This window comes from Diorhabda carinulata, chromosome X (assembly GCF_026250575.1).
Source record: "Diorhabda carinulata isolate Delta chromosome X, icDioCari1.1, whole genome shotgun sequence".
Lineage (NCBI taxonomy): Eukaryota > Metazoa > Arthropoda > Insecta > Coleoptera > Chrysomelidae > Diorhabda > Diorhabda carinulata.
The window spans coordinates 4,896,779-4,923,176 of NC_079472.1; the positions used below are offsets into that span (position 1 = coordinate 4,896,779).

At 32.6% G+C, this 26,398-nt stretch overlaps 1 protein-coding gene across 2 annotated transcripts; it reads right to left on the minus strand.

Moving 5' to 3' along the window:
- Positions 1 to 1,124: 1,124 nt before the first annotated feature.
- LOC130901207 (ATP-binding cassette sub-family C member 4-like) lies at positions 1,125 to 26,396 on the minus strand. 2 transcript variants are annotated; one of them, XM_057812399.1, is made up of 11 exons: positions 26,226 to 26,396; positions 23,793 to 24,029; positions 21,532 to 21,962; positions 19,126 to 19,282; positions 16,805 to 17,448; positions 14,275 to 14,839; positions 13,835 to 14,141; positions 13,569 to 13,719; positions 6,118 to 6,348; positions 3,512 to 3,820; positions 1,125 to 1,776 (listed from the first exon to the last, which is right to left on the minus strand). In XM_057812399.1, the coding sequence occupies exons 1-11, from the start codon at positions 26,318 to 26,320 to the stop codon at positions 1,172 to 1,174; spliced, it is 3,732 nt and encodes a 1,243-aa protein (XP_057668382.1). In that variant the 5' UTR covers positions 26,321 to 26,396; the 3' UTR covers positions 1,125 to 1,171. The 2 variants fall into 2 exon arrangements, with proteins under 2 accessions (XP_057668382.1, XP_057668383.1); XM_057812400.1 differs by lacking the exon at positions 6,118 to 6,348 and having other exon boundaries at positions 1,126 to 1,776.
- Positions 26,397 to 26,398: the final 2 nt, after the last annotated feature.

The following is a 26,398-nucleotide window of genomic DNA, read 5'->3' on the forward strand; positions in this document are numbered from 1 at the left end:
GGATAGTTCGTGCTAGTAGAAATATATTTGATAATCGCTAGCTTGTAATCTAAGTAATCTGAAAAAAGTCTCATGTACGGTTTGAAATATTTCCGCATAATGTGTACAATATAATCAAAACTTTTTGTCTGTTATATATTTTGTCGATATATATTTAGCTATCAAATCAATCCATCATTTATTTTTTTAATTGTTCAAACGCGTTGAACACTTGTTTGAGCGGTTGGAGATGTCGGCATATAAATGGTATTTCTGTATAAACAACACGTGTGTTTGAGTCGCGTAAAGAATTTGATAAAATATTTTCAGTTACCTAAATTTTTGATAGTTGATTGTTTAATCATAACTATGGCATCAAGTAGTAGTTTGGAGAAAATGTACAAAAACACATCGATTCGTGATAATTTAAATAAAAATTTGCGTATACAAGCCCAACGACTGTCTTATTATCTTTACTTTAATATTTGTCGATGCAGCCATAGGATAATGCGACAATTTGCGACAAAAGGTGACAAATTTCCAGCAATTAAGACAAAAAGCTGACATATTTACCTTGATTGCTTCCAGAAGTTTAAATATACCTTATTACTTCCATATCAAGCCTCATAAAGTTAATGAAATCACAAGATCTAATCGTGCATTATAGTTGGACCACCATTTAGTAGGCATTCCAAAAAGTGCAGTACATCGAATTTAGCCGAAAATTTGAACATGAGAAAGTATCGCACAGAGTGAATACCGTGTTTGCTTACAATGGAATAAAAACAGCGTCTTGAAGATGTTTCCATCGAGTGTTTGGCAATGTTTCATAGAATTTTTGCACCGTTCCAAAACCATGGATTAAATGTGGGTCCATCCCTTCACACTGTTCCATCTGTAGGCAAGATCATAGCGTCGGTTTTTTGGGATGCGCGTGGATATCTGGTCGAGTACCAGGGCAACAACTGGGCCTATCAACTGGGTCCAATAGCTCGCCCATTCAACTAGTCTCGTGTAAACCAAGCGAAAGAGTTGATTACAAATTGATTAATACTATTAGAACCAAAGTACCAAGTTTTTTATAGAAAAGTCGATTTTCTAAACTAGACACTTCGTATAGATTAACACAAATATACAAACAAAAAATCAATATAATTCATTTATTCATATTTTCAAAAACTATAAAAAACGATTAGATACAATGCAGTAGTTTAGAGTTCTTCAACATACTATGAAATAAACTGTTTTGATCCTTCCCCAAATTGTTTACAGTTCCATTTTCCACTATTTTTCCATCTTGCATCACTAAAACTCTGTCACAGTTCAAAATAGAGTTCAACTTATGTGCTATTATCAGTAAGGTACAATCCGTAAAATAATTTTCAAAAACAGCATTGATTAAATTCTCATTTTCCGTATCCATATCAGAAGTAGCTTCATCTAATATGATGATTCTATTTTTATTCAACAAACATCGAGCTAAACATAATAATTGTTTTTGTCCAGTGCTTAAAGTTGACCCTGTCTCGTCCATTTCAATATTCAGAGATTTTATGACTTTATCCAATTGGACCGTCTTGATTGCACGCCATATCTCAGCGTCCGAATATTTATTCAAAGGATCCAAATTTTTACGAACTGTACTCGAAAAAATCATTGGGTTTTGAGACATAATGGATATATTAGAGCGGAGGATCTTCAAAGGTATTCTTTGTATATCAACACCTCCTATCGATATTATCCCTTCGTAATTGTATAAACGGAAAAGTAACGATAACAAAGTGGTTTTTCCGGAACCTGCAAAACATGTTAATAATCAGGATAATCTGGAAAAAAGGACAACCGCTTCTTTTAGCAATAACACATTTTGATTTGATTTTGATCTATCGATGCTTCAAACAAAAATATATATATATACCCTTAAAAAGTTTGATTTTGTATTCAGGATAATGGTTTATCAATATTTTAAAAATTCATAGTTTAAATTTTTTTTAAATAAAATATTTATTTATGTAGGTATAATTTTATATTATATCAAATGACAAAAAAGTTTAAAATTTACATTTCCTTTCAGGTTTACAAAAGCTTTGTCTCACTAAACTCCAAATGGAGTCCCCCATCGTATTTTCATTTATACCACGTTGTTTTTAAAGCATGCGTACTTCTAAAGATTTTCGTTACCCAATCTTCTACCATGTTATCAACTAGTTCTCGATAACTTTTTATTCCCTAAAAATTCAAAAGCTACTCCTTTAAAAAAGTTCCGACTTTTTTATTATTGAGCGCTGGTGAGTAATTTTGGAAATTCTTCACTAGCAAACATATTTATTTGTGGAATAACAAAAAATCCAGCTTTAGCCTTTGCATCTGACAACTTTGGAATTTTTTTTCAATGCTAAACTCTCAGATCTTAATCAGATCTCAGTTCATTTTTGCCAAGCCGACAATGGGTTAGATTAGATAGACTGGCCATCCAAACTCCATATATAATAATTTTAAATTTCTTTCTCGAAGGACTAAATTTACAGAACTGACTCAAGGACAAAACCAAATTTTTTACGGCCTAAATATTCATTTGAACTTACACTCTACCAAAAAACAGATAACACAACTAAATGTTCTGGATTTTAGGTTTTAATAATAATAAGAAAGATAAAATTTGATGTTTCGACTTTAATTCATTATCAAAATATGATATTGATACTGACAATTTGCCAACTTATATTAATCAATAGATCACCTACATCATGAACATCAAAATAAGAATAAAAAATAGAAATAGAAATTATTTGTAGTTTTATTAGAATTTACAAAATAGAACTATAAATTTTACTTAAATTAAGTCCTTGTATATATTGTAAGAAAAAATGTTTTATGTTTTGATGTTTCGTTTCTGTTAATAATAATTATTTTCTTTGATGTGATTTGGATAGATCTCTCAGCCAAACTTAGGGCAGACTTCTCAATATTTAGAAAATAGACTAAAAGGTCATCAATACGATAAAAAAAATAAAAATGCGTTAACGAACCATGTAATATGAAAAAAAAAAACATAAATTCGATTATAAAGATTCAAAAATTGTTGGAACGGAATTTAATACACGAAAAAGAGAATTTTTAGAAATGGTTCATATTCATAAAAACGAAAAAGCTATAAATGATTCAAGTGAAATTTATAGCTCTATTTTTTAAATTCTAATAAAACTACAAACAGTTTGATTGGTTAAGACTGCTACATATTGAGATGTAAGGACTGAGGAAAAATTAATTTTTCTTATGAGAACAAATTTCTATTTTCATTTTATTCTTATTTTGATGTTCATGATGTAGGTGATCTATTGATTAATATAAATACGCAAAGTGTCAGTGTCAATATCATATTTTTATAAATGTTTAAAGAAAAGTCGAAAGAATTATTTTAAAAAAACTAAAACAACAAAAACAAAGCATTGAATAGCAGTGATGGAAAATGGTCGAAGTATCTTTTTAAATAAGCTCAGCTCTTAATCAAAGATTGTCAAAAAACAAATACCTGTTCTGCCGATTATGCCTATTCTTTCTCCAGCATTGATCACTAAATTAATATCTTCCAAAATGCATTTACTACCGTTTCCGTACGAAAATGTGACTTTGTCGAATCGTATGCTATTACATTTCGGCCAGCTCGCGATTATAGAGTTCGGAGTTTGTACTTCTTTTTCCGTTTCCGAATATTCTAAAATTCTTTCAACGGACGTCATTTTATTTTCGATTTCAGCCCATTGTTTTATACCATACTGAACTATACCATTAAGACTAATAGCTTGAGTGATAGCTAATCCAATATCTCCAACTGAGGTGTCTTGAAACAAAATTAAATAACATACTATTACGATATATAGTGACTTCCATAATCTCCAATTTATTGACACTTTACAACAATTAATTTGGAATATTGTTTGGTCTAGGGTATTATTTAGAATAAAACAGTCGGTATGTTAGATGAAAAGTTTATGTTAGAAAAAAACGTAATTGACAAGAAGTTTAAAACAAACGAAAGAACATTCTTTTAAACAAAATAAGTCTTTTCTGGAAATCGTACGTCTTTTAGATTTACAGAATATCTTGAAACATCAAGTTTAACGTCTTCTATTCAACTGGCTCTCACGGGCTTTTTGTCTAATTATCATATGATCCCTCTTGAAATCGATTCGTTGTGATGTAACATGAATACATCTCCAAGCAGTAATTCATAAGGCATGAATATCTTTACACATCTGGTGTAGAATGATAGGAGGAATATAGGGCCTAAAACCCAAAATGATGAACTAGATGTAAAGACACATTCTACAGGTTTCATATGCTGGTCAAGATCAAAAACCTAAATTTGGAAAATAACCTTAGATAAGCTTGCAATAACAGGCGTGTCATTTGAAGGCGATTATAGAAAGTTAAGCCATAAATTGGCCAAAAAACACATGAACTGAACAGAATATGTAGTCGGGCGAACTGACTGGACACCTAAGCTTTCTAAAAGAATATAAGGTACTCACTGATATGATCACAGATGCTATGTATTTCTAATAACTATATAATAACATCGCAGCCCTCCAATTACTTGACTCTTACCAAATTTAATGAAAGATATTGTGAGAATGCTGAACATAACCTTTGAACTCTCTTGAAGCAAGCGTTAAAGTTACTCTAATGTGGGTACCTGACCACACTAGAGTACACGGCAATGAACAGCTGATCATCTGACAAAAAAGGCGCGACAATCTTTCATATGACCAAAAACTTTCAGGTTTCCCAAAATGCAATCAAGTCATGATCATAAAAAAGTGGGAAAACAACTGGTTAGCTTAGCAGAAATTATCCTGTGAATTACCATATGAAAACTATCGGAAAACTCGCGATGGCTCTTGTAGTTTCTGCAAGAAACCGAAGGAAACAGCCGATACTTCTGTGAATGCAAGACTGTCTATAGGCAACGGCTACTATACTTTTCTTCAAACTTCTTGAAGCCAGAAGAGGTAAGCCAGTTAGCCACCAAACCGGTAGCTAAATTTGGAGTGTCATTGCTACCTGACATCCCAGGGCACACAATAATAGGTCTTTACGCACTAGCTCATTTAAACCGTAATATTGGCGTATTAGGAGCTCGTTGAATAATCTACAACCACGGTCTTCAGATGCTAGTCCAAACAACAACGTCTTGCCAGGATCAGGACGTAACTGAGGGAATGGAGCTGGAAAAGGAACATCGCTAAAGTCTTTTGGGCATCGAATAGACAGATTTACAACAACACGATCAACTGTAAATGATTTAGTACATTCATATCGTCCATTTTTATATCTTTCTCTTACAACAATTCATCATGCAGGTTACAATGGATCAAAGAAAAAGACAATGGGTAATAAATGTGCATTAAATTGGGTTGTGGTTGGATGCGTGAAGAATGTAAAAATCCCGCCTTGTCTGTAACACGCAGGATAGCTCTCATACAAGAAGTGACGGACGTAGGACGTGGGACCTATATACAGCTGGCTACATTCTCGCTGGTCTGCTCGGTCGCCTGATTCATTACCCATTGAATATGTATAGGATGTGATCGATAGGGTATCATTTAATTTACTAAGCCCTCTAGATATGGATTAAAAAGGCTTGTATTTCACGAAGACAGACTTAGTATAAATACATTCACTAAAATTGTTCAACGAACAAGTTGTTATGATTTTTATGGAACACAGTTTACTGAAGAGCATAATTTGAAACTAATTGTGTGTTTGTGGAATGGTTCTAGTATTGCTAATGTCGAAAGCCTTTATTATATCAAAAAATATACAAACTCAATATTAGTTCTCTGATGTGTGTATTTCATTTATAAAAGTTTTCGTGCATACTGCTTTTGATAACAAATTTCAACTAAATCTAACTACATCTACTCATTTCGTTGACTTAATCTTTTTATATAGATGCAACTGGAGTTTCGGATATTCGAATCAATTTCCAGTAAGACACAACTTCATCACCAGTTATATTACAAGAGATTTTATTCATATTTCATCGTTACTTCAAGATTTATCAATCATTCGTATTTTTCTTCCGCATAAGGTGATATCTCTGGTGATTTACGCCGATAGAACAAAAATACTTACTATGGTCAAAAATAAGAAAGACTGCCATAATAACTCCCATATAGATAGTGCAGAAGACATCCATATAGTATCCGAATGCTCTTTTACAACATTTTGACGTATAGTTTACGGATGTGTATAAATCTTGATGTTTATCAAATTCTTTTGTCAGCGCTTTTTCAGCACGAAATGCTTTGATTGTAGTTAAACCTTCCAGAGACGAATTCAAATAACCCACTATTGGACTTCTTGCTGAAAGAATTTGCTCCATTGCTCATTCATTAAATAATGATGGGTGAAAGATGATTGATAAAATTTATGAATTACATATAACTCATATAGGACCATTAATAGATGCGATCATATAACAGACACGAGACAGATCTCACGCTTGTAACAGATGGTATCAAAGATTATATGACAGATGACACAATATGATTGGTGACAAATGACAAGTACTGGTGACAGATTGAAATATATAACAGATGACACAAGATGATTGGTGACAAATGACAAAAACTGGGGCGATTGGGACGTAGAGGTATTATAGACATGGAGTGCGACATTTAAGTGAAATTGTACTATTAGAAAAAATAAAAAGAGCATCGGTTTACCATTCTCTATCTTCCTCTACTCACTAATGAAATCGAAATTTGTTATTCTCCCTCTTTGTCGTTTCTACCACTCGAAACTTCGAAGTCAAGGCGATCCAATCAGAAAAGAGTAGAGAAAGATATAGAGTGGCATACCGATGTTATTTCTCGCTCTATCGGAACAACCTCTGATGTCTCGCTCTCTCTATCTTTAATATAAACACTATTAATTGAGATAACAAAGCATATGACAAATGGCACACAACATGACTAGTAATATGTAGAATACATGACATATGACTTAACATCCGGTCCCGTAGTAGTATTGCTTATCTAACTTATTTGTTTGTGTTTGTTTTTGTGTGAAATAGAATAGGGACAACAATAATTATACTTTTGTTTGGTTGTCGAGATAAAGAAGAAGGTAATTATCTATAATATCTATTGAAACGTGGTGAGGTTTTCAAATGAATAGATACTTTATGAAATTTGACAAGCGAAAGCAGAAGTAATTGTCAAACTGTTACTGAAGTCACATTGTCTAATCATAGAATAGTGAGATATGACTAAATGTTGAATTTTCAACAGTTAAAGTAATCGAAAAGCTGCTCTTAGATATTTGTAAGCACCAATAAGTGAATACCAGGACCTTATAGTAACTCATATGGGGAATGATAAAGAGACAGTAATATGATTTTTGGATCTAAAGCAACTGACTTTTACTAGAATATAAGAGCAAAAATCCTAATGCTATAAACCACTCGCAGAACGTATCGAATTAAACTACTGGCGCTTTTATCCTAATACTGTTATGTAGCTGACTAATTTCCATTTTAGTTGATTATACAAAAAAAAAAATAATTAACCGATATTGTAAAGTTCAAATGTTTGATGTCTATTTTATGACATCCTTATGGTTTTCTGGTTATTTATTTGAAATATTCGTGGAACTTACACAACCTATTCTGAAATTACTAAAGTTGAGCTGCTAATTGCCCACGATCGAGTACGGTACGTGAAGAAGTTGAAGTCATTGATACGAACAACGATATGAAAACGTGGTCTTGAACCTGACTAAGGTTATTTATATATAAACAATATTCGTTTATAGTTTATCCTTGTTATAATTGCTTATTTATACTTTTGAAATGTTTAAAAAAGGTTATGCAGTTTCTCGGTATTAATTATCAATTTCTTTGATCGAAAACTAATACATGCTCGGAATTATTATAAGGTATAAAAATATCGATTTAAAAATTTCTTATAATTAAAATTGGTAAGAGGACCACAAGGAGTTTATCTCTCAAAACAAAAAGGAAGCTCTGAAAATGAAAATTATTATATTTTGTTGAATTGGCTAGTAATTTGATGAAACTGGTGAAGTTGATTGATTACATTGGGAATTAATAACCACATTAATAACCACAAAAACCATTTCCTAAGTAGAATATGCAACCCTACTATCTGAAATAAGGTGATCAAATTTGGCCTAGAGGTACTCAATTTTGATAGTAGTTTCTTTGTTAACTCTCTAGCTACCAAAACATCCTTAAAAAATATGTTGAGTGTTCAGTAAAACATAATTTTGAGATTGCTATAATTATCTCTGCATTCCGTTTTTTTCTTGAATGTTCCACGACTCCCTACATCTTTCTAAAAGAACACAGCAGTGGTCAAATCTGACCCAAAGGTGCATCAATTTTTCGTAGCTTCTTTTTGAAATTTCTAGCTTCCGAAACATTCCTGAAGAATTTTCGCATAAGTTCTCTAATCTTCAGAGTAGTTTCTTTTTGAACTCTCTTGCTACTAGAAGATTCTTGAAGAATCTTTAAATGTCGAATTTTGAGATGCTATCATTATTTATGTATAACAGTCCGTGTTTTATATTATCCACGACTTTTTTTTGGAGTATACTGCTTTCATTTCTCTAAGAAAACGGTGGTGAAATTTGACCCATAAGTTCTCTAATCTTCATAGTAGCTTCTTTTTGAACTCTCTTGCTACTAGAGCGTTCTTGAAGAATCTTTAAATGTTGAGTTTTAAGATGCTATCATTATTTAAGTATGACAGTCCTTGTTTTATATTCTCCACGACTTTTTTTTGGAGTATACTGCTTTCATTTCTCTAAGAAAACATAACGGTGGTGAAATTTGACGCATAAGTTCTCTAATCTTCAGAGTAGTTTCTTTTTGAACTCTCTTGCTACTAGAAGATTCTTGAAGAATCTTTAAATGTTGAGTTTTAAGATGCTATCATTATTTATGTATAACAGTCCGTGTTTTATATTCTCCACGACTTTTTTTTGGAGTATACTGCTTTCATTTCTCTAAGAAAACATAACGGTGGTGAAATTTGACGCATAAGTTCTCTAATCTTCATAGTAGCTTCTTTTTGAACTCTCTTGCTATTAGAGCGTTCTTGAAGAATCTTTAAATGTCGAATTTTGAGATGCTATCATTATTTATGTATAACAGTCCGTGTTTTATATTATCCACGACTTTTTTTTGGAGTATACTGCTTTCATTTCTCTAAGATAACGGTGGTGAAATTTGACCCATAAGTTCTCTAATCTTCATAGTAGCTTCTTTTTGAACTCTCTTGCTACTAGAGCGTTCTTGAAGAATCTTTAAATGTCGAATTTTGAGATGCTATCATTATTTATGTATAACAGTCCGTGTTTTATATTATCCACGACTTTTTTTTGGAGTATACTGCTTTCATTTCTCTAAGATAACGGTGGTGAAATTTGACCCATAAGTTCTCTAATCTTCATAGTAGCTTCTTTTTGAACTCTCTTGCTACTAGAGCGTTCTTGAAGAATCTTTAAATGTTGAGTTTTAAGATGCTATCATTATTTATGTATAACAGTCCGTGTTTTATATTCTCCACGACTTTTTTTTGGAGTATACTGCTTTCATTTCTCTAAGAAAACATAACGGTGGTGAAATTTGACGCATAAGTTCTCTAATCTTCAGAGTAGTTTCTTTTTGAACTCTCTTGCTACTAGAAGATTCTTGAAGAATCTTTAAATGTTGAGTTTTAAGATGCTATCATTATTTATGTATAACAGTCCGTGTTTTATATTCTCCACGACTTTTTTTTGGAGTATACTGCTTTCATTTCTCTAAGAAAACATAACGGTGGTGAAATTTGACGCATAAGTTCTCTAATCTTCAGAGTAGTTTCTTTTTGAACTCTCTTGCTACTAGAAGATTCTTGAAGAATCTTTAAATGTTGAGTTTTAAGATGCTATCATTATTTATGTATAACAGTCCGTGTTTTATATTCTCCACGACTTTTTTTTGGAGTATACTGCTTTCATTTCTCTAAGATAACGGTGGTGAAATTTGACGCATAAGTTCTCTAATCTTCAGAGTAGTTTCTTTTTGAACTCTCTTGCTACTAGAGCGTTCTTGAAGAATCTTTAAATGTTGAGTTTTAAAATGCTATCATTATTTATGTATAACAGTCCGTGTTTTATATTATCCACGACTTTTTTTTTGGAGTATACTGCTTTCATTTCTCTAAGAAAACATAACGGTGGTGAAATTTGACGCATAAGTTCTCTAATCTTCAGAGTAGTTTCTTTTTGAACTCTCTTGCTACTGGAAGATTCTTGAAGAATCTTTAAATGTTGAGTTTTAAGATGCTATCATTATTTATGTATAACAGTCCTTGTTTTATATTCTCCACAACTTTTTTTTTGAAGTATACTGTTTTCATTTCTCTAAGAAAACATAACGGTGGTGAAATTTGACCCAAAAGTTCTCCAATCTTCAGAGTAGTTTGTTTTTGAACTCTCTTGCTACTAGAAGATTCTTATTGAACTTTCTAGCTACCAAAACATTCCTGAAGAATCTTCGAATGTCGAATTTTGAGATGCTATCATTATTTATGTATAACAGTCCGTGTTTTATATTATCCACGACTTTTTTTTGGAGTATACTGCTTTCATTTCTCTAAGAAAACGGTGGTGAAATTTGACCCATAAGTTCTCTAATCTTCATAGTAGCTTCTTTTTGAACTCTCTTGCTACTAGAGCGTTCTTGAAGAATCTTTAAATGTTGAGTTTTAAGATGCTATCATTATTTAAGTATGACAGTCCTTGTTTTATATTCTCCACGACTTTTTTTTGGAGTATACTGCTTTCATTTCTCTAAGAAAACATAACGGTGGTGAAATTTGACGCATAAGTTCTCTAATCTTCAGAGTAGTTTCTTTTTGAACTCTCTTGCTACTAGAAGATTCTTGAAGAATCTTTAAATGTTGAGTTTTAAGATGCTATCATTATTTATGTATAACAGTCCGTGTTTTATATTCTCCACGACTTTTTTTTGGAGTATACTGCTTTCATTTCTCTAAGAAAACATAACGGTGGTGAAATTTGACGCATAAGTTCTCTAATCTTCATAGTAGCTTCTTTTTGAACTCTCTTGCTATTAGAGCGTTCTTGAAGAATCTTTAAATGTCGAATTTTGAGATGCTATCATTATTTATGTATAACAGTCCGTGTTTTATATTATCCACGACTTTTTTTTGGAGTATACTGCTTTCATTTCTCTAAGATAACGGTGGTGAAATTTGACCCATAAGTTCTCTAATCTTCATAGTAGCTTCTTTTTGAACTCTCTTGCTACTAGAGCGTTCTTGAAGAATCTTTAAATGGCGAATTTTGAGATGCTATCATTATTTATGTATAACAGTCCGTGTTTTATATTATCCACGACTTTTTTTTGGAGTATACTGCTTTCATTTCTCTAAGATAACGGTGGTGAAATTTGACCCATAAGTTCTCTAATCTTCATAGTAGCTTCTTTTTGAACTCTCTTGCTACTAGAGCGTTCTTGAAGAATCTTTAAATGTTGAGTTTTAAGATGCTATCATTATTTATGTATAACAGTCCGTGTTTTATATTCTCCACGACTTTTTTTTGGAGTATACTGCTTTCATTTCTCTAAGAAAACATAACGGTGGTGAAATTTGACGCATAAGTTCTCTAATCTTCAGAGTAGTTTCTTTTTGAACTCTCTTGCTACTAGAAGATTCTTGAAGAATCTTTAAATGTTGAGTTTTAAGATGCTATCATTATTTATGTATAACAGTCCGTGTTTTATATTCTCCACGACTTTTTTTTGGAGTATACTGCTTTCATTTCTCTAAGATAACGGTGGTGAAATTTGACGCATAAGTTCTCTAATCTTCAGAGTAGTTTCTTTTTGAACTCTCTTGCTACTAGAGCGTTCTTGAAGAATCTTTAAATGTTGAGTTTTAAAATGCTATCATTATTTATGTATAACAGTCCGTGTTTTATATTATCCACGACTTTTTTTTTGGAGTATACTGCTTTCATTTCTCTAAGAAAACATAACGGTGGTGAAATTTGACGCATAAGTTCTCTAATCTTCAGAGTAGTTTCTTTTTGAACTCTCTTGCTACTGGAAGATTCTTGAAGAATCTTTAAATGTTGAGTTTTAAGATGCTATCATTATTTATGTATAACAGTCCTTGTTTTATATTCTCCACAACTTTTTTTTTGAAGTATACTGTTTTCATTTCTCTAAGAAAACATAACGGTGGTGAAATTTGACCCAAAAGTTCTCCAATCTTCAGAGTAGTTTGTTTTTGAACTCTCTTGCTACTAGAAGATTCTTATTGAACTTTCTAGCTACCAAAACATTCCTGAAGAATCTTCGAATGTCGAATTTTGAGATGCTATCATTATTTATGTATAACAGTTCAGTTTTATATTCTCCACGACTTTTTTTGGAGTAAACTGCTTTCATTTCTCTAAGAAAACACAACGGTGGTGAAATTTGACGCATAAGTTCTCCAATCTTCATAGTAGTTTCTTTTTGAACTCTGCTACTAAAGCATTTCTGGAGAATCTTTAAATGTTAAATTTTGAGATGCTATTATTATCTATGTATTACCGTTTTCCCGCACAACATCGATGTTTTCCATCACAATAGACGATTTATGACGATTTTCATGAAATTTATACAGTAGCGAAGTGCGACCACGATTGAATTCGGAAAAGCAACGAAAAACGGTGGTTAGAGATGGTGCTCCATTATCAAAAGTGAAAGCGATTTGATCGGTACACTGCTGTTGGTTTAATCCGAATACAACCCAAATAGCACTCGTATGGTAACACGTTCTGAGTACATTCACCTTTTAAAATGTCAAATTCTATGATAACAATGTTAGATTTGACAATAGTGTTGCCATAGCTCAAAACTTCAATAGCAGCCCTCGTAAATGTTGATCATCTACGTTCATTTCTTGGATTAATATAATAATAATAATAAGGTTAAATTTATCGTGCTGAACTTTATATTTTTCAATGAATCAGTTTTATGAAAGATATTTCTCAATGTTGGCCTGTTATTCATCACCAAGAACATCTACTATAACAGTATTATTTCTGGTAAGATTCTCGCGAAAATAAACAATTTTGTTTTAATTGTTTCTTTCAAATGTGTCTCAAATACTGAATACTGACTTGCTGCTTTATATGATTTTGGGCAATGAGTCCAGAAGCTATACTGAGAAGCTCATTTTTCAAGAATAAATATGTGAATTTCACTTCTTATCACCTTGGATTGATATTCAGGATTGATAATTTCAAAAAATCCAATTTCGTTTTTTCTAAAAAAAATCATTTAAACCATAAAAAATAACGCCTAGACAGAATGAAGCAACTTCAAAATGACATTCTTTGCTATTTGAGGATTCCCAAGATGCAGTGGAGAGATGAAAAAGTTTGAATCTACGATAAAAATTGACAAGTTTTGGTATTTTTTCAAACGTTACAAATTTAGTACCTCACTTTAGAAGGTTGGAAGTGGAAGTAAAATATTGAAAGAAGTGAAGACTTACTTGCACTGTCAAGCCTTTGTAAAGTGCGTCCGGTTGGCATGTATATTTTTCTGATTAAATACAATATTAAAAAAAATATAATAGTGGGTAAAATCAAAGTGATATTAACAGCCGCTATTAGAAACACCACTCCAAATAAACCTAAAAGGATCTGAAAAAGATTATAAAATGAATGCAATTAGAATATATTCTATATTTTAGTTTTGTCCTGTATGTTACTACCATAGATTAATGACTCTATGTTACTAAAAAATAACGTTTCTTACCTGCAGAAAATCGTAAACTGCAAAAGGTATTTGTTCATCAACTATACTCAGATCTTTGGAGAAGCGGTTTATGATATTGCCAATAAGATGCGTATCAAAGAAAGTCATTTTGGCATTTATGACGGATTCAACTAAGTTTTTATGCAGATTAATCGAAGCTGCTCTACTAAAATTGAAAAGTAAAAATGCCGAAATTACCGATAAAATCGTCAATGTCAAAATCAAAATTGAATATAATTCCAAATATAAATCTGATTCTGCGTTTTGCTCTGTATTTCTTGAAGAATTTCTATGTATTATGTTTACCCTAAAAGTGATAATTCAGCACGTAAATATATTGAGTAATTCTAACCTAAAAATACGAAAATTATAACATGAAATATCTCAAAATCCCGACGCAACACATGTTTATGTACAATTACATATTTTTAAGTACTTACCAATCGCTCAAAATCTTTTCACTGTAGCTTTTTGAAATCTGAGTTAATATAAAAAATATTAGAATAATCACGATCATTACTACATTACTTCCATATTTTCTATACGTTTCAAACTCAACTTTTCCTTGTTTTATATTTTCTTGATACATATTTTTCTTATTTTTGTCATTTAATAAGCTTGTCTGTTCTGTACCAAAGTCATTATTCAATAAACAATCATTATTTTCTAAGCATTTTTCTTTGTTTGCCAAATTATTCGAAATATCTTGGTATTGGCGAAATACATCTTGTGATACGACTACTTTTTCTTCATCTATTACAAGAATTTTATAATTTCCCTCAAATAATCCTGGATTTTGTGTTACAAAGAGACATATTTTATCAGCCAAAAATTCCTTGATGCAGCTTTGAATTACATGCTTTTGAACATTAATATCCAAAGACGTTAAACAATCATCTATTAAATATATATCTGCTTTTCTATAAACAGCTCTAGCTAAATTTATTCTACACTGTTGTCCTTTGCTCAAATTTGTACCGCTATCGTCTATCATAGAATCGTCACCTACAAATTCATTATCTCTATTATCAATTATCTGTAATATAGGTTTGATAGACACGAGTCAGTTGCTGCAATGAGTCTTTGTTGGTATTTTTCCATAAATAAAGGGAGGGTCTAATATTTATACTTGCTCTCATTTTTGCATACCCTTTCAATCTCTATAGTTTATTTCAGAAAGGTATAGAGTAATAAAACCTCATTAGGTATTCAAAGAAACCACAGAGTGACCCAACGAATATTAAGGACACTTTCATAGTTTCATTCACAAACACTGAAAATAGTGTGCCAAAGGCGTGCCGGTAGGATACTCGTAAAAAGGAAAGCCGAATCTGAAATGGGGTTGAAATTAGGCAAAGGCACTAATAGAAGGTTAAACGGTACCTGTTAAAAGCAAAACGTAACTGTATAATCTACTACCTAAGTAATCCCTACACAATATTTCAAGACCTACACCTATAGCCGACACCGAAATTGAACCGAACTGCATGGAATTCCCCATTTTATTACTCTATGCCTTTCTGAAATAGACTATAGTTATGTTTTGTTGTGTTTAGACATCGTATACGTATTTATGTATTATTTAAAATTGATTTTTAGCATGTTAGTAACAGTTCAATCTAGAACTCAATATAACATTCACGTGATATCCAATTCTCCAAGTTATTACATTGTTTTTGTTTTGTAGGATTTACCGAAAAGTCGACGAAGTCCTCAATGACTTCAGAAATTAGTGGAGATGAAGATGCTGGAGGTACTATAAACAATTTGAATAAACACCAGCTTTTAGAAAATGGGAGGATGGTTTTGGGTAGCAAAGAGGAAGATTTATTGAGATTGGATGAGGAATCTAATTTAAGTCGGACAATTTTTGGGTAAAAGAAGATATCAAAAAAACATATCAAAAGGTCTAAGAAATAAGAAAGTAAAGAAATTTATTTCTATAAATAAGTATTTTCCATGTAATTATTGAAATATATCTAGTATACAGTTGAAAAAAAGTATCGACCAATATTTTGACTAGTAAAAAGTGTCTCAATGATTCAACATACAAAACATACGGGCTAAAAACGAAAGACAAATCGTGAATTTGATTGCTGTAATAATGTTTCAGCTTCCACTGTCTAGGAAGCCGCTAGTCAAAATTTCATCTAGGAGGACCGATCCCTTTGCTCCACCCTTGGCAAATTTTTAAATCTTCTTCTTCTTATTCATTTTTAAGATCTCATGATCTGTTAGTTTCGCAGGTTCCTCTGTATCAGTTCCTGGGAGGTGGACTACCAGCTGTCCATCCATCTCTTAGGTGGTCGCCCAGGTTCTCTTTTCCCTATTGGTTTCCCTTCAAGTACGATGCGTGGCAGTCTACTCTCTTCCATTCTTCTCAGTATCTTTTTCTTTGTCTCCCTCATCTTACCATTTTCAAATCAAATCAAATATTTATCATTACGTAATATTGTAACTTGTGGAAATAGAAACCAGAAACTGGATCGAGTCCACAGTATTATAAGTGGTGAACATTCGTGTGTAGACGAATATGAAGATGGAGCACCCACAACTGCTACCACTTCAAGTTAAAAAAGATATGCTGCAAAATCGATTTGTGACTACTAAAAGATAGTGGTGTTTCATACCATGTGGTGCATGATATATATAGTGATGAAAAACTCGAAGACAGACACAGTTGTCTTCTAAGGCAGTATAGAAAAGACAATTGAAATGTTTTGTAATACTGATAGCAATAGAGAAGTTAGGGATCCATCACCATGGTTTAGAATCAAATATGCAGAGTAGGAAGTGGAAAAATCGAGGTTCAATGCCGTAGGAAAAATTCAAAATACAAGCTTCAGCAGGAAGCCACATTTACAGAAGCGAATATAGTTAGTAAGTAAAGAAAAATACCAAGGGACAGATTTGCAGCAATACCTTCGCACTAATCTACAAAAGCATTATGTTAAATAAGCGTATCTTTACCTACTGATAACATATTAATATCATGGCTCAATCCACATGCTTTCAACACCATTTCATATCTCTCTTTATCGTACTCTTGATCAAAAATTATATTCTGTCTTAAACTAGAAGGGAATATCCACGGTTCTTGTTGGGCATAAGATATACAACCAGATTTGTATACTCGACCTTTTGTACATTCATTTTCATCTAAAATACATTTTAAAAGACTTGTTTTACCACTGCCGGTAGGACCGGTAATTATAACCAAACCCGATTCCATGTTAAGGCAGATGTTTTTCAAAATTTCTTTATTACCTACATTAACCGTAACATTTTCGAAATATACTTGCGGTTTGTTCTCTAAATGATTAATCTCAATTTTTTGTGTAGTTTCTTCCGATAATATGAAATCTTTTATTCGTGTTAGAGCCGCAAATGTATCAGCTACGACGGTTACCCCAACTGGTATGGAGGTATTTAGAGCGTGTCTTATCCTCAGAAATAAAGTTGTTACGTAATAAATCATTTCTGCAGAAAAGGTTTTGCCCAAATAGAGGTAAGTGATTAGTAATAAGTAGTAGGCTATTTTTGTTGTTAAGCTACCCATCAAGAGTACACTGGTTTTTGACAAAAACAGTTTCAAAATAGCAGTCATTTCTTTCCTAAAACAATATAATTGGATAATAATTCATATAAATATATATTGATCAACGATGATTTTAAGGCCACAATCTTACTTCCCTATATTTTGTGTTTGATGCCATAAATAATTCTACATTAATATCTGAAGGCCAGGGGCAGCTCATGCCCAATGGCAGCCTTTACAGGGACAAACTATACAATCTAAAGATTTTTTAACAAAAAGGTACTCTTTGTTCAACTCGTTAAAGTTTATGGTTTAGGAGATATGTAGATTTTTAGATCGTTCTTCATGTCAAGAAAACCGTTCGCCATAAAGAGACATACTGAAGAAAATCATCATAAATTGTAATTATTAAACATGCAAGACAGATATGGGGCACATCGTTACTCGTTGGGTGCTTGGTATTTTGAAAATTTGCAGTGCTTCCAGTTGTGTTATTGAATCAAAAGCTTACTGGAAATCAATGAAGATCATTTCGAGATCTATTTTATGTTTATAATGTTTTTGTTACTTGTTTAATAAATCCTATCGAATCTTTAGTTGATTTTCCTTCTATAAATCCTTATCGGTATTAATAACTTCGCTAATTTTTATAGTAATAATGATGTTTTTATCTTTTACAAAGGTTGCTACTCAAGTCTTGAGATAGACGAATAGAAACCAATATGTATTATTGCATATGGCTTCATTGTTTTTTGAAATATTCTCCATTAAACTCAATTTAGCATGCGTTTGAACTAATTCTCCATTCCGATTGAATTACCTTCAAAACATGTGATTGGAACGCATCAACAGCTTCTTCAGGTGTAGAAAAACTTTGACCTCACAATTTATTTTTGATCTGCGGGATTAAGAAGAAATCGTTGGGTGCCAAATAAGAACTGTACGGCGGATGATCCATCAATTCGATGTTTTGACTGTTCAAAAACGTTTGTTTGAACTGATGTGTCAGGTCGCATTTTCGTTGTGGAGAATGATTCGTGTTCTGTGGTTGGTTACCTTGAGTTTTTCGTATTCGTTTGGCAAACAAAAGCTGGTGTACCATTCCGAACTGACCGTTCTACGTTGTTCTGATATAACGGTGCCGACATTTCCATTTATTCCGAAAAACCAGGCGACCATTTCCTTCGAAGTACTTCGTGCGCCAACAACTTTTGTCACGATCTTATAAACGTCTTTTGGAGTACCACGATTGAAGTTTTTCAGCATTTTTCTACACCAAACGAAACGATTGACAAATTCTGCGGTATCCAACGCAAACAAATGTTTTTGGCAGCCAAATTCTCAAGCAAAATTGAATATATGCGAGTAAAACTAGTGCCCAAGTATGTCTCAATCTCACAGTATGTCACATGACGATCCTGCAATTTTACTTCGATGTTTTGTGGCACAACAGTGTTATCTTCCGTCATTTTCTAGTCTTTCCATATTGTCCTCACAAGTGTTAGTATCTTTCTCTCCAAGTAATTCTTTGCGTTATCCTATTACTTCCTTGTTCCCTAATTTTCTTCCAGATCTTCCTCTTCAACTCTAATGTTATTTGACCGAGCTTGGTTCAAATGAACTCTGTGGTTGAAATGTTGTTATATAGCTATGCACATGTTTCTCAACTTTAAGTTCGTATCACAAGGAATGAAGTCAATATAAGTAAACTAGTACTACACACTTGTTAATTTAATTAAAGTTTTCTATTTACTTTCTATTTTCATTAATTTCCCCTTCGAAAGCTTCTTCCCAAGAATTCATTTTGATCACTCGAATGCCGGATAAAGTTTCTTTCGTTGATTGTAGCCTTCTATCCATTTCTTTTGAACATGCCAATCTGAGTTTTGCTGTTATATTACCAATTATCACTACAAATTAAGAAAATCTATTTATTTTTATATTAAACAAGACAAATATTGGAAATTTCATTTTATTGATGATTAACTTTTGTATATAGCAACAGAAATTTTTGTCTTTATCTTGGTCAAACACAATGATAAAATCAGTTTCGTATTAGAATAGTGGGATTGCAACTCGTGTATAATTTTAGATTTTTAGCACATTATATATTATATTCTTCATTCGATTTGTGTAGTAGTATTGTGTCAGCTATATTTTACTATAATAACAGAATTTTTGTCGTCACCAATCAAGAATAGGAACGAGGACAAGTTAATAACAACAACATATATTCTGTTTGACACAGATAGAGATTGAATTCAATAGAGAGACTTCAACAAGTAGATACGTGTTTGATAACCTCTTTATAATAACTCCACAATAAAGAAATATTGAGAAACTATCTCAGGTAGTGGAGTGCCCAGAGTTTAGCTCTAGGGAATCTGGGGGGTGTTGTTTTGACCCTTCAGAAAATGTTATCTATAGCTTTACAAAAATAAATTTACTAGCATTTGACATTACAATCAGATACTAGTTATATCTTGAAAGATAAAAATTATTCAATTTTTTTCATAGAACATCATTATATTTTTTTTGCTCTGGGAGGGTCCCCTTCATCGGTCCACCACTGATTGCTGTTGCTGCAGGAAAATCGCTAATAAACTCATGTTTTCCAATGAAATATTTTATTGCAGGTATAAAAATTACGAAAAAATTTAAGATTTTGTCTGACGTTTGAATGTTTTTGTATGTATAATGTAGGTGATTAATTTCATTTATAGTTTGTTAGATTATAATGTAAAATGCAGGATATAGCTCCACTATTTGCAGTGTGCCCCTTTTAAGACTTAATTAAAATATTCGTATAAGGTATTTTCAAGTTAAAAGTCTTTCAATATAATTTTACTTCATACAGGATGTTTCTATATTCGACCGACAGCGCTCTACCGCAGAGAAATTATTCATTTTGATAAGGGAATACAAACCCTTACGAGACCTAGTTGCTGAGATATAGAATGTTTAAAATTTTACATCAAAATCAAAAATTTGCCATAAATCAAGAACGCCTTCAAGTTTTTTTTCAAATTTCGTGACCAATATGCTCCTTAATAAAGTAATATTTTGACTTACAACTTTACGCCACTAGAGCAAATTCTTTTTTTATTTTATTATAAATTCCCTGATTATTTTTAGTTAAAAAAACTGATAACCTTAACGGTTTTGTAGAAATATGCATCTAAACAAAACTCTGCAAGCACATAAGTAATTTACAATTTAATTAACACATGTGGTTTCAAAATGATGGGGAATAAGTTCTTTTTGCTGGAACGGCAAGAAATTACTTAAATTTACGTTTTAGAGAAAAATGGGTTGGTCGGGGTGGACCCAATTGTTGGACTCCAAGATCACCTGACTTAAAGCCTATCGATTTTTTTATATGGGACTATATAAAGTCCTTAGTGTACAAAACAATAATCGAATCTGAACAAGATCTAATAGCTAGAATTCAAGCAGCGACAGAAATCATTCAATCCCGTCCAAATTTATTCTTAAAGACACTTTTTTCAATGACAAAACGGTGTAATAAGTGTATTGAAGTAAGCGACCAGCAGTTTGAACAAACTAAGATAATGAATATTTTTTATTTGTTTTGAACTACTTACGCTTAATCATTATTCGAATTTAAATAATTAATTAAATTGTAAATTACTTATGTGCTTGCAGACTTTTGTTTAAAGGCAAATTTCTACAAAACCGTCAATTTTAGCTTCATAAAAGGTTATTAACTTTTTAACTAAAAATAATCAGGCAATTTAAAACAAAATGAAAAAATAATTTGCTCCAGTGGCCTAAAAACTAGTGAGATAAAAGTGACAATTAGCCCTCACTGGTTAAATTTTTCCAAAATTTGTTTATGTCAAAATATTACTTTATTAAGGAGCAAATTGGTCACCAAATTTGAAAAAAAAAATTAAAGGCGTTCTTGATTTATGGCAAATTTTTGATTTAAAATTTTGAACACCCTATATCTGCAACTAGACTCTTTAAGGGTTCGTATTCCTATATCAAAATTAATCATTTATAGAGATCTCTCCGTGGTAGAGCGTTGTCGGTCGAATATAGAAACACCTTGTAGAAATCAACACAATTACACACAAAAACCAGAATCAAAATCGTCAGTGATACTTGTTCAAATGTTTTTAAATAGTTATTTTACCTTGTAATGGTACTATCAATACAAAAAAGCCCATTCCAACACATGTCGCAACTCCCATTTTGTTATAGATTAAATAAAAAACTAACATCGTCTGCATCACTCCGATCCAAGTATCGTTAAAGTAAGTAATGAAAGATTCTATAATCGGTACATCTTTTGTCATAAGAGTAACTATTTTTCCCACACTGATATCAGACAAAGATTTAGTTGTTAATCTTAGAGATTTTCTAAAAATCGCCGAACACAAAGCGGTTTTGATTTTAATGCCGAATTCATCAAGATACAATAGGTAGTTTTGGAGGTACGTTATGTTTACAAAACTGAGTATCGTCAATAAAATAGCGAAATTGATAACTTCTGTTTTATTAAGTTCTTCCTGTGCTGGCTGGAAATATAATATTACCTTCGATAACGCCATTGGTATTAGAGTGCTGAAATACAAGAACATGTAATAAGGAGACAATTAGGTTTTGAAGAAGTAAACTAAAGTCTAAACGAAACTTGCGAAACCATCAATTGTTACTATTTGCTTGTTTATTAATTCAGTGAAATGGGTTAGTATGTATACGTAGCAGGCAGACCGGCCCTGTACAGAGGAGAAATAACTTCTCGGTACCAAGGAAACTATACAATTATTAGTTACTGGTCAAACACCAATCGCGTGAATGAAAATTTCGACTACTTCATGTACGTTTATTGTGATTTAAAACGTTTGCTTGGTAACATTTCAAGTGACTTCAAGTTTTAAATGTACTGCTGTACTTACTAAAGTAACTTCCATAGAGTTGATATTAGTTCTTAACAATGAGTGAATAATATCGGAAAGCTGTTGAGATTGGAACGAGTTAACGGGAGATAGCGAGACGTTTGAATGTCAGTCGTTCAAAAGTACAAAAAACACGCCAGAGGTTTCTGGCGACCGGATCTCGTGAGACAGCTCAGATGGATCGCTGGAAAGCGTAAACCGCTAGAATACTCCAAAGCGGTCTTCAACAAGCCCACGGAATAACAGTCAGCACGTCTACTGTTCGACGAAGGTTGAAAGAAAGTGGTTTGTCAGCTTGCAGTCCAACTAAAGGACCCTCGCTTACTGCAGCTCATAGAAGACGTAGACTTGCTCGTGAACACATGAATTGGACAGTGGACGACTGGGAAAAGGTATTGATGTTCACGGATGAGTGTAGAATGTGCCTGAATGGCAACGATGGGAAAAATAAGGTATACAGATGATTTGGAGAACGGTATGCTGCCTGTACTCGGTTACAACGGGGGTGGCTCAGTAATGTTTTGGACAGGTATTTCTTTTGAGGCACACACGGATCTCGTTGTTGCAGATATGATGGATTCGTTGGTGATGGTTTTCTGCTAATGCACACGGCAAGAATGGTAACGGAGTACCTTGAAGAGGTTGATATTGGGAAAATGGACTGGCTCGCTCAAAGCCCCGATCTCAATCCTATTGAGCACGTATGGCACCAACTCAAAAGACGTTTAAGACGTCGCATACTTCCTCCATACACACGCGAAGAGCTTTGATTGGCCCTGATTGAGCATTGGATCAATTGTCTTCAAGCAAACATTCAGAATGTCTTGCGTTCTATGTCCAACCGCGTGAGAATCGTCATCCAGTATGGAGGTGGCAATACGCCTTTTTGAAAAATAAGCCCCGCCCGTTTTTGTGTATGCTCTGCTCAATTATTATAGTGTCAACTGAAATTGTTGTTTGTTAATAAATTTATAAATTCTCGAATTGTTGCTTACTTTCTAATTGTAACCCGTATAAACATCATATAACACGCTAAAAGCATTATTGAATAAATATATTATACACTTATAACAACAAAAATAAACTATATGTGAAATTTTTTAAAATTTCTCAAATTTTTGGGGTCCATTAACTTCTACTTGTTGCCCAAATTGCCATTACCCAACGTTTCTTCTAAAGTTCAGAGCCTGATGGGCAAAATAAAAAAATGCTCTTCGGAAAAAATTATAGTCAAATTGATTGAACTTAACTTGGAATTACTGTTCACAACCACCATGTTCGCAAGATATGATTCCCAGCGACTATAACCTATTTTAAAAACCGAAATATGTTTTTTGTTTATTATATCGGACACAATCGACTTTTTGCTGTAAAATTCGACTTCAAAAATTAGGTCGACTGAAAGCTGCTTCAATTATTATTTAATTATGACTGAATTTTAACAAAATTTTGTAATAACTTTTAAAACCGCTGGACTTAAGAATAATTAACTCACATTACTGCACTTCTTACAATTAATTGTATAAAGCCAACTAGCAAATACGCCTTTCCGTAACATTTCCATATGATTCTAATTAGAGAAATGTGTTTTAGATGATGTGAGTCATTTTTCAAAAATATTTCCAATTCATTTCCGGCATTTTCTGCTTTACAGTTATCTATCACTTCAAAAATGTGTTCTTTCTTTAACGTCCCTTTTTTATAAATTTTCCAAATAAAACCCAAATTATATCTAAAAAGAAAGAAATAAAAAAATAGTAGCAGTACGAGGTTTGGTTATTAAATAACGAGATTGGTTACGAAAAAGGGTTTTATTATAAAAATTATTCTATATTCGAATACTCTCCTTCAATATACTCCCCTCCCCTCGCCACACACCTTTCCATACGTTTTTCCCATTGATCGAAACAGTGCTGGAAGTCTTCTTTGGTGAGGGCCTTTAGGAGCTCTGCCGTTTTTTGCTTTATCGCTTCCATCGACTCAAATCGGGCCCCTTTCAAAGCAGATCTTTTTCTAACCTTTCAAGGAAATCTGAGCAGACCCGTTGACGCAAGAGCTTTTGGTAAGGAGTCAGATTTGTTGGCATCAGCTTCGCACAGACTTTTGTCATGTGTAATTCCTCGTGTAAAATTTTTATAACCGTTTCTTTATCGGCGTTTACAGCCTCGTTAATAATCTGGATACTCATTCGACGATCTGCACGCACAATTTGGTTGATTTTGGTCACTGTTTTCAGAGTTTAAACAGTCACAGGGCGATCTGGGCGCAGGTCATCTTCAGTGCTGTCTCGGCACTCACTAAAGCGCTTACACCACTTAAAAACACGCGCACGAGATGGATAATTGTCCCCATAGGACTCTTGGAATAATTTATAGCACTCAGTTGGAGTTTTTCTCAATTTAACGACTACAGCACAAATACTATAATAGTGATGGTGACGTGCATAGACAAGATATCTAGTTTCTAATAACTGAAATAAAATTGTATAAGCATAATCTAGGTGTAAGGAACAATACAGGGTGTTCCGAGACCTGATGCAAAAGCTTGGTGACTGAGTAGATGATGTGAAAATAATGCTGTGAAAGGAAAAAATTCTCACATGACCCCTTTTATGAGTTATAGGTCTTTAAAGTTGCGAAATTAGAAGTTATATTTAAGTGTATTTATAAATTATATATTCGCACATTATGAATTTTTAATGGATGATTACCTATGAAAATAAAGAGACACTTACATAAGAAAAAAGTTGGAATGTAACAAATTTAGTTGATTAGCCTACAACTTATCAAATAAAAACAAAAAAAACTTCCGGAATCTGCGGAAGATATTTTTTCGGAAGTACATTCCAAGAGAATAAACAGGACCTACTAAATTATAACTCACTATTCCTGTCCACACATTAACACAACATCGACGTTGATTCTTTGTTTGTATTGTACCGTGAGGATTTTCATCTGCCCATAAATATAAATTATTAAAACCGTCTCGTGTGAAACCAGCTTCATCAGTAAACAGTACTTTTTCAATAAATGTATTATCAACTCGTTATTTATCTAGAAACCAACGACAGTAGACCAGTCTTGCTGAATAACCCTATACTTCCATGGTATGCACTTCCTGGATGTGAAAGGAGTGAAAGAGTTAGTTTTGAAGAATCCTATGAAAAGTTGTCGTTGATACGTTAAATTTTAGTGACATTTTGCTTACTCTAGTTGTGGGATCAGCATTAACTTCATCTAATGCATTTTGTTCTAAAGCTGGTGTTCGTATAGGTTGTTGTTGACCTTCGCCACCTTTTTTGGTAGGACACTTTCTAAAATATCATTTTATAAAAAATAAGTACAGTTTATGATAATTTTCTTCAGAGTGCCTCTTTATGGCGAACGGTTTCCTTGGAATGTGCAACGATCTAAAAATGCTATCTTTCGATTGTATAGGTTGTCCCTGTAAAAGTTACGGATTGTTAACCATTGGGCATGAGCCGCCCCTGGCCTTCGGTGTAGAATTATTTATTCCGTCAAACACATAACATGAGCATACGTAATCATCCATTGAAAATTCATAATGTTGGAATGTATAATTTATAAATATAATTAAATATAAGTTCTGATTTCGCAACTTCAAATTTTGACGTCATCTACTCACTCTGGAATATTTTGCATCAAGTGTCAGAACACCCTGTATATAATACATTATAATTGAAATAAAACTTATATATTTTTGTCGGTGTAGCAATTTGATTTTGTTCTCTCAGTGTATTTTGTTATGCTTAACGTCAAATGACGTCACCACTACACTTATTTATTTTCGAAGTAATTTTACATTTTCGTGTGTGGTTTTTCCAGTATCCAAGAGATAGATCACTACCACGTATATGAAATATCACATACATTATTACTTAAAACGAATAAATATATTTTGTACTTACAAAAACGTTATTTTTGATAATATATTTGCTTGAATTCTAGGATGTTTAGGTCTTTTATTATAACCGCCATTTTTAGCGCAACTGTCTTCGTTCATAATCTATTACTTAGATGTTAAATTTTCATATCAAAATAAATCACGTTTAACAAAGAAAATCCTAATAGGAACGTTATC

Coding starts and splice junctions, on each gene's coding strand:
- LOC130901207 (XM_057812399.1), bottom strand. CDS start 26,320: ATGAACGAAGACAGTTGCGCTAAAAATGGCGGTTATAATAAAAGACCT. Junction 14,142..14,274: donor GAAAAGATTTTGAGCGATTG/GTAAGTACTTAA, acceptor TATCACTTTTAG/GGTAAACATAATACATAGAA. Junction 13,720..13,834: donor CAGTTTACGATTTTCTGCAG/GTAAGAAACGTT, acceptor AATCTTTTTCAG/ATCCTTTTAGGTTTATTTGG.